The sequence below is a fragment of the Egretta garzetta genome, unplaced genomic scaffold (assembly GCF_000687185.1).
Source record: "Egretta garzetta isolate BGI_Z169 unplaced genomic scaffold, ASM68718v1 scaffold215, whole genome shotgun sequence".
Taxonomy (NCBI): domain Eukaryota; kingdom Metazoa; phylum Chordata; class Aves; order Pelecaniformes; family Ardeidae; genus Egretta; species Egretta garzetta.
Genome location: NW_009259719.1, coordinates 2353430 through 2362181, shown reverse-complemented (window position 1 = coordinate 2362181; position 8752 = coordinate 2353430). Strand labels below are relative to the sequence as shown.

Here is an 8752-nt window from a genome sequence, read left to right as displayed (position 1 = left end):
TGCAGGCCCGGGGATGGGGCCGCTTACTCCACTGGACGTACCTGCAAGAGCGCTCTTCTAATCCCAGCAGTATTTGCACTGATGTCCTTTTTGCTTGCTGGCCAAGTCTGGTTCCTGTGACCTGCTCGCTCCCCAGCCGCGGTAGAAAACATACAAGAGAAATCACAAAAGCAATTGACAGAGATTCTCATTTGCACAAGTGTCAGTTGACTGCGCTGGCTTGGGAACCAGGCTGAGAGGAGCTTGAAGGTTTTTCAGAAGTCTCCTATATCTGTTCTTGCACACTGAGCACACCGCAATTTGTATTAATGAAAAACATTATTAAAAAACAAAAGCCCTTCTATGAAGTAGTTATCTATCAGCTTATACTTTCTGGGAGGCATCCTGCTAAAAAACAGATAGGGACTGTATGGCGTTTGCCCTGGGCATGTTAAGTCTTTTAAACAGCAGCACACTGATCAGTCTGTTGTTTTGGAACAGGTAAAGGGTGAGGAAGAGGAGGAGAACACCTTGGAAGTAAGAGAGACTAAAGTTAAGGGCAAAAGGTGAGTGTCACCCTCAGGTTAGTACCTAGAGTTGCGCATGGGGGTTCTACCATCATCCTCACAGATACTACCACAGTTCAACATACCTAGAGATCCTAGAGTCTTCCTGAAAAGATCCACTCTGTGCTTGGGCTACATCCTGGGGCACTACAGAACCAGGGAGCACAGTTCACACAAGCAGCCAAACCCAATTCCTGCAGCCCAAGAGGCCCCAGTAGAAGTCATTCCCCTCCCACAGGTGCTCTTTCCTTGGGAGCTAGCACATGTAGTTTTAGATCCGTGTACTGAGCCCAGCACAAGCAACACATACTTACTCCTCACAGCTACCCATGATGCTAGGGAGAGGAGAGCCCTATAAGGGAGACAATCTCTCTCTTAAATGCAACCCAGCTGCCTTCAGGGGGGTTCAGCTGTGCTTAATCTCCTGTATTCAGTGGCTTAAGTAATGCCCTGTTCCTTTGTTAAGGGACATCAGGTAAGAGAAGCATTATAGCTGTAGTCATGCTTTTACCCATTTCTCTCTTTTGAGGTCTCAAATGATTGGTGGTGGCGATTACAGAGATTGTAAGTGCTCTTTGGCTGTGTCCCCAGAGCACCATTCTTAGTCTGTGATGTGGGGAGTACCACAGTGCGCTGGATACTGTGGTCTAGCATGGGGTTGTTGGCTGCTGCAGGGAGAGAGGATCCTGCCTCTTGCCTGAGGCTCTGCACTGACAAGCTTGGGATATTGTGCATACACTGCAATACTGGGCAGGCAGGTGATTTCTGAGCCTCGAGAGCTGAGAAATAAAGGGTGCTTGTAAAGTGGGTCAGAAGTACAGTCTTGCTGAGGAGTTGCCAGGGTAGGCCGTGGTTTCTGACATAGCTGGAGGCCTCACGTGATCCTGCTCTTGGGCCACCAGGCATGACTTGAAGTCCACTCACTTCTTTCATCACCTTGGTCTATCTGGTGCATCCTTAGAGGTTTGGTGAAATCTTGATCCTTTCTGCAGAACCTCAGTCCAAACCCATGCTCATTTTCTGGCCCTTCCTTAGTTTCAGATCCTGTGGGCAAAAAGCTGAGAATGAAGGCTTTGTGGGAACAGGTGCTTGTGACTTGTGATTTGTCTTCTGAACATTTGCACATGCTTCCTCTGATTCAGATCATTCGTGTCATCTGGAGAAGAATGAAAAAAACCCTGCTGAAGCATGCTTTATAAATGCAGAACTAGGGAGGGGAGTGTGTCACCATTCCAAAATGGGAGCCAGGTGCTTGACTCTAACTGTGCCTGGACACAGTTCACCCTGTGCTGCCTCCTGTCCTGCTTCCCCAGTCCAGAGTAAGCACACCCTCTGGGACAAGACATCTGTATGCCTTGGAGGAGCAAATAATACATTGGCCCCAATCACACATGATGTATGGGCTCCCATCCACAGGGAATGTTGCAGGGGTTGGATCTGATTGCTCTCTTGGGGAGGTCTCACCTGGCTTACCTGTTCTTTTCCCTTCCAGTGGCAAATTCTTCTCTGTGAAGCTGCCATCTCCTTTGGCACCAGGAGCCAAGGTCCGTGTATCTGTTGAAATGGTTTTCACACATGTCCTGCAGCCCTACCCCACCCACATCACCCAAAGCGAGAAGCAGTTTGTGGTCTTTGAAGGAAATCACTATTTCTACTCGCCATACTTCACTAAGACCCAAACGACCCGGGTCAAACTGGCCTCTAGGAACGTGGAGAGTTACACCAAGCTGGGCAACCCTTCCCGCACTGAAGATGTGATTGAATATGGCCCCTTCAAGGACATTCCTCCATACAGCCAGGTAAATGTCTGTGCAGAGAAGTTGTGGCTCGCAGAGAGTGTCTTGCAAACAAGGCACCTGCATTTCAGAGGGTGGAGAGTGGGAAGTGGAGGCTTTTGTGTAAGAATTGCAGGTCAAGCCTGAGTTAGCCTACGTGCAGGCTAGGAACGTGTGCTCCTAGTACAGACATGATCTCTGACTGCTGCTTTGTGTCCACAGAACAAACCAAGCCAATTTGTGCATGGTTCTGGCAGGGGAGTATTTGCAATGGGGAAGACTGCTTCTTTAGCCCCCTCAACCCTTATAACTCAGCCAGATGTGAGGGGTGTGACCTATAAGTACATCCCAGGTACCCAGTACACTGCATGAACTGGGCTGGGGTGGCTCAAACCTTCCCGTGCAGTCAGCTTCACCATTCTGCAGAGTCTGTCAAGGAAGCTTCTCTGTGGGACACAGAGACAGATAATTGCAAGGCGAGGGTGCTCCTTACTTCGGGTCTAATAGTTTATGTTTTTTCCTTGTTAGGACACTCTGAAAGTGCACTATGAAAATAACAGTCCATTCCTGACCATCACCAGTATGACCAGAGTCATCGAGGTGTCTCACTGGGGGAACATTGCTGTTGAAGAGACGGTTGATTTAAAGCACACAGGAGCAGTGCTGAAAGGGCCTTTCTCCAGATATGACTACCAGAGACAGCCAGACAGTGGGATCTCTTCTGTCAAGTCTTTTAAGGTTGACTTTTTTTTTACTGTGGCTGCCCCCTTTCTTACATTCCTAGAGGGAAAAAAAAATACAGTTGTCCTTTTCCTTTGCCCTTTTTTTGGTAACCATACCCAAGTAATAAGGGAACATTAACGCTCTGATCTATTTTCAGAAAAGGGTCATGCTAGATAGGAATAGCTTTTGGAGGTTATATGCTTTATTGCATCTGTTGGCCAAACAAACTGCATATACCAGGGCATGCAGTGTTCCTCCACACTCCCACCCCTCCAGTCTCAGGGACCCTCTAAAACCCATAATCCCTGCGCTGACAGCTCTGCTTTCCATTTTCCTCTGTGTGAGGGCCATTCATTCTGTCCTCACTTTATTTTCAGAGATGCCTTCTCTGTCATATCCTCATGATGTTGAGCACTATTAATTGGAAACTCACCCATTGATTCCTTGCTCACAAAGCACTCAACAAGAGTTAAAGCTGTGGCTCTGCTAGCCAGATGTGAAAAGTATTATGTGTTTTCATCTGAACCAAAGCCTTTCTCACTGCTTGAAGCCTCCAGGATTGATTGTTGTAATTCTCTAAGGTGGTGCAGCCAAACAGAAATCTCATTTTGCTGACTGTAAGGCCAGCAAGCTCAGTGAGCTAGGGCAGCAGGCTGGAGAGAAAAGGGAATTGCTGTCCTGGTGGGCATGATGAGATCCCTTGCTGTCTGGGATATTTGAAACTGGGCTGGAGAAAGCACATTCATTTAGAGGCCAAGTGATTTTAGTGCTGGCAGCCACTTCCGTGGCCAATTGCTTATAATAGCACAATTTTACCACTTGGTGCTACTGAATGGCCATTTTGTCATCTCTCACGTGGGAGATGCTCTTGATGCTTAACAGCCATTATTGGTTTTGCCAGTTTCACTGGAAATAACTCCTAGCCAATGCACTGACTGTTGCTTCTCTCCATACAGACCATTCTCCCAGCTGCTGCTCAGGATGTCTATTACAGAGATGAAATCGGAAACATCTCCACCAGCCACCTCCTTGTCCTGGATGACTCTGTGGAGATGGAGATCCGTCCCCGCTTCCCGCTTTTTGGGGGATGGAAAACCCATTACATCATTGGTTATAACCTGCCAAGCTATGAATACCTCTACAATCTCGGTGGGTGGCACAGGGGAAGGCAGTAAGAAACCTTCTCCTCTGTGTTTAAAGGTGGTTGCTGTAGAGTAAAGAATTCAAAGCTGCGGTATGCTGCACCTTAGCAACAACAGTTGCTACCTATTATTTCTAGAATATGCAAATCCACCTTCTTTTCTGTGCTTCCTTCAGGTTTTTCTAGACATCTGGTTAAAATATATTTGAGTGAGCTAGTGCCCCCTGCTGCACAATGTATCCATTGAATTCTGCTTTTGCTTCTGTTAGGAGCTGAGCTTTAAGGTTGCCCCCTGTTCTTTGAGGAATTGTAACCACTCTCTGGCCTGCACTCTCTTAGGTGATCAGTATGCCTTGAAAATGAGGTTTGTCGACCACGTGTTTGATGAGCAAGTTACGGACTCACTGACTGTCAAGATCGTCCTGCCAGAAGGTGCCAAGTAAGTGTCATTACTCCTGGCTTATTACTGCAGACGATGCTGTGTTGGTGGCAGTTCTCCAGCCGGCTGTAATGGCCTGAGGACAGTGAAACAAAACCATGACTGCACATGGAGGAGACCTTGGAACACAGCTTTGCTTCCTTTTAGAGTGTTGTTTAAACTTCATAATTGGCCTTGTGCTAGAGGCCACAGTTGGCCAGCCAAGTCCTAGGTTACATCATCTCAAACACTGTAGACTCATATGGGACTGTCTGGCTTTATTCACAGGAATATCCATGTGGACAGCCCCTACGAAATCAATCGTGCTTCAGATGAGCTTCATTACACTTACCTGGACACTTTTGGACGTCCAGTTATTGTGGCACACAAGAGCAACCTGGTAGAGCAGCACATCCAAGACATTGTGGTGAGTGTGGCCTCTCTGCATGGTTTGCCTGAGTAGTTGCGCCTCCTCTATTCAACAGCACAGTCAAGACACCTGTATTGGGTTCCAGAAATACGTATTTGCTGGACTGCATGGCCAGTTCTGCTGCTGTCTGAGGAGAGGAGCTCTCTCCCATAGTAACACGGGTCAATCCTCAGCATTTTGAACTTCTCTTCTAGGTTCATTACACCTTCAACAAAATCTTGATGCTGCAGGAGCCTCTGTTGGTGGTTGGAGCTTTTTACATCTTGTTCTTCACTGTGATCGTCTATGTGAGGCTGGATTTCTCCATCACTAAGGTGCTGTATGATGAAGAGCCTGGTGGGAGCATTAGTTTGGAGGTTTTTTGTACCAGTAATTCTTGCTTTACTAGATGCTTAAATGGAGCCCTGTTTTAATGCTACCTCAGCATTGATAACTCCTGCAGGGTTTGAACTGGTGTGCTAAGGCTAACCTGAGCTTTGCCTTCTGGATGAAAAGGAATCCTGCCCTGAAAAGCAGGGATGTTCCCAATTCTCCTTCTGCAACATTAACTTTTTGTTAAGCTATTTGTTGGGCTAGGATGAGTGCTGAAAGGTGTTTGCTCTAGTCAGTACTTATACCATTTGCCTAATTACTGTCAGTTGACTTAATTGGAAAGGGAGCAGTTTCTGTAACAGTCCTGTGGCAGACTGCAAGCACGGCTCTATGCAGATCAAAGGTACGACTGCTTTGATCTTCCCTTCTGTCCTTTTGCAGGATCCAGCTGCTGAAGCTAGGATGAAGGTTGCCTGCATCACAGAGCAAGTGCTTACTCTAGTGAACAAGAGACTTGGGCTGTACCGTCACTTTGATGAAGCAGTGAATAAATACAAGCAGTCACGGGACATCTCCACCCTGAACAGCGGCAAAAAGGCTTTGGAGACGGAGCACAAGGCCCTGACAAATGAAATAGCCTCTCTGCAGTCTAAACTGAAGACAGAAGGCTCTGACTTATGTGATAAAGTAAGAAATTCTAATATTTATTTTAAGCTCTCCTATTCTTGGCTCTATCAAGTATTCTAGGTGAGTTTTAATTTGTGGTTTAGTTTCTGCAGCCTGTGTATTTTTTCTTTACTTTTGAAATGGCTTGATCCCTGCCTGGGGGTACAAATATCAGTTTATTCTTTTTGCAGTGATCTTGGTTATGCAGCCCTCTAAGTGCTGCTGGTAAACAGCTGCTTATGCTGTTTCTTAAACAGCCCTTGAACCAGCTGCACGAGTACAGATTAATGCTTTTGTAACACAATCCTGATGCTTCTCATTGAGCTCATGGCAGCAACACTTAGGCAAAAAATGGAAACTATCAACACGTTATCAGTTCTGACTTTATTACTGACACCAGCCAAACCAAAATCTTCTCCCTCATCTCTTGTTTTCTTGCACATGTGAATTTGGTGCCGACAGAATTTTGGTAACATGATGCTCCTCAGGGGATATTTCGCTGTACCATGTTGAAAGCCATGGCACAGTGAGCACACACCTGCTATCCTTTCCTCTCTCCACTGTATTTCATCACTTACCTGGAACAGCCACTTAACCCCAGGTGAGGGACACTTTAGTCTCGAAGGTCCATTCAACCAACAGCCACCTTGCTTAATCTGTTACTGACTCAACGAGTAGCTCTTGTCATTACAGACCTGCTTCTCACACACCATTAACTGTAGGGACACAGCTTCCAGCTGTCAGCTGTGATTTAGCTTGAAGCCTTTAAAAATCTATCATTAAATGCTCTTTAACAGTCATGGCACCTCTCTTCTGCCAGTATGGCTCCTGGGTCCTCAAAGCCCCTTTATCTGCACTGCTTAATTATCCATTTGTTGAGATGTTCCTCATAATGTGATGCCAAAGAGAGGTGACTGCTCAGGAGGCAACATTCAGAGACTGGAGATGTTTCCACTTAGCACTGACTTCATCTTTTGCTCCAGCTTTACCTCCTATTCTAGCTTCACTGTAGGGATATTTTTTTGTCTCCTCTCATATTCCCTTTGTTCCTCCCATAAGGTGAGTGAGATTCAGAAGCTCGATGGCCAAGTCAAGGAGCTTGTTCTAAAGTCCTCGGTTGAGGCTGAGCGGCTGGTAGCTGGCAAGCTCAAGAAGGACACGTACATCGAGAATGAGAAGATGCATTCCAACAAGCGCCAGGACCTGGTCACCAAAATCGACAACATCCTCGATGCACTGTAACTCTCTGGTTTAGTGACCGGGTGGAGGGGAGAGGTCTGAAGGGAGATGAGAAGCCTGGGAGTGGATATGCTTTGAGACAAAATTCCTTCCCAGCAAAATTAGGGGAAAAGTTGATGTGAAATGTCTGAACGTACCTTTTGGTTTTAGATTTTTCTGTAGAGCCTGTCTGCTCACAACACGTGCTGTACAAGGGACCATGCCATCATGCTGTTTGGCTGGGTAACAGGGTTTCTTTACCAGAAGTGAGGCTCAGCCAGGTTATAAGACAGTCTCCTGCTTTTGGTTTTTCCTGTATAGCTGTGCCCTGACTAAACGCACACAGACAGCCAGTCTGAGCACAGACACGCTCATGGCAAATCTGAATGTTGCATCTCCAGAAAGAATAAAAAAAGACACCTTTGTTCTACTTTGAAATAAAACTGCTGCTGCCTCGCCTTTACATGTTGTGCAGGGGTGGGGGGAGGCAGAGGGGCTGGGTGGCCCTATCCTACCCGCAGCCAGGCAGTGCCGTTCCCTGGGGACTCCTGCCGCCCATCAGCAGAGCTCTGCCACCACACAAGGCCCTGACCCAGGCAGGGGAGAAGGCCAAGCCCTTGTTGCCTAGGGCTGTGTGTGCACCTGCACCCGTATGGGGAAAAAAAAACACAACGCAGCCCCTCCTGCTGGCCTCTCACTGCGTGCCACATACCTTCCTGCTGCATGTGACAACAGTCCCTGCGTCCCCTGTGCTGCCCCTGTAGGCCCTTGCTCACACCTGGATACCCCATTATCGCTGATAATTGCAGTCTCCTAGGATTTTTTTTTTTTTTCCCCCTCTGCCTCTGCTTCAGCACACTGCTAAACACCCCAGAGCTGGCTGCAGGGACTGGAATATAGGTCTCCCCCGCATAGCTTAGCTGTGCACCAAAGCTGTTCGAGATCCCAATACAGAAAGGGCCAGAAAGGAGCAGCATGCGGCGTGTCCCTCTGCTGCCTTTCTCACTGATGACCTGCTGGTGGAGGCAGCTGCCTGTGGGTGGGTGTTTCTGCAGGGCAGGGGTGGTTAAGTGGGGTGCAGCCCTCTCCCTTGGGCATCCACAGCCACCTGCAGGAAGCACGCTCGGCCGAAGAGCTGGAGGCTGCTTACAAACTGGGCAGGAACATGGTTACACCACAGAGCGATCTGAGCCACCCCCGAGGATGCTAGCGCCAAAAGTGGCTGTGCTGGGGGGCGGGGGTGTGCTACGGTTCCTGTGCTGGTTCTGCATGAGACTTGGGGCAAACGTAACCCTTGCGGCCCAGTGCTGCCTGCCAGCCCTGTGCCTGGACCCATGCAAGTAGCTGGGCACTTTCCAGCCCTTGCCAGGCCACCTGCACTGTCTGTCCCTCGATCCTGAGCCCGCATAGCCAAGGTCTCTGTCACAGACACTTAACTACCCCTCTTATCTTGGAGGGGCTTCTTATCTTGGATAAAAGTTGTCCTTATCCTCTCCTGGGATGTTTTTCTCTTTTCAGAGGATG

General features: G+C 48.0%; 1 protein-coding gene across 1 annotated transcript; it reads left to right on the top strand.

The window, feature by feature from the left end:
* Nucleotides 1–13: 13 nt before the first annotated feature.
* Nucleotides 14–7640, top strand: RPN1 (ribophorin I). Its single transcript, XM_035894651.1, has 10 exons — nt 14–37; nt 403–545; nt 2038–2344; nt 2849–3058; nt 4000–4192; nt 4524–4623; nt 4891–5029; nt 5227–5346; nt 5786–6031; nt 7070–7640. The coding sequence occupies exons 1-10, from the start codon at nt 14–16 to the stop codon at nt 7250–7252; spliced, it is 1665 nt and encodes a 554-aa protein (XP_035750544.1). The 3' UTR covers nt 7253–7640.
* The last annotated feature ends 1112 nt before the right edge of the window (nt 7641–8752 follow it).

What these genes read in the sequence shown, in the direction of transcription:
- RPN1 (XM_035894651.1), top strand. Translation starts at nt 14, where the DNA reads ATGGGGCCGCTTACTCCACTGGAC. An exon ending in ACTAAAGTTAAGGGCAAAAG is followed by an intron (nt 546 to 2,037) that starts GTGAGTGTCACC and finishes TTTCCCTTCCAG; the next exon opens with TGGCAAATTCTTCTCTGTGA. An exon ending in GCTCTGACTTATGTGATAAA is followed by an intron (nt 6,032 to 7,069) that starts GTAAGAAATTCT and finishes TCCTCCCATAAG; the next exon opens with GTGAGTGAGATTCAGAAGCT.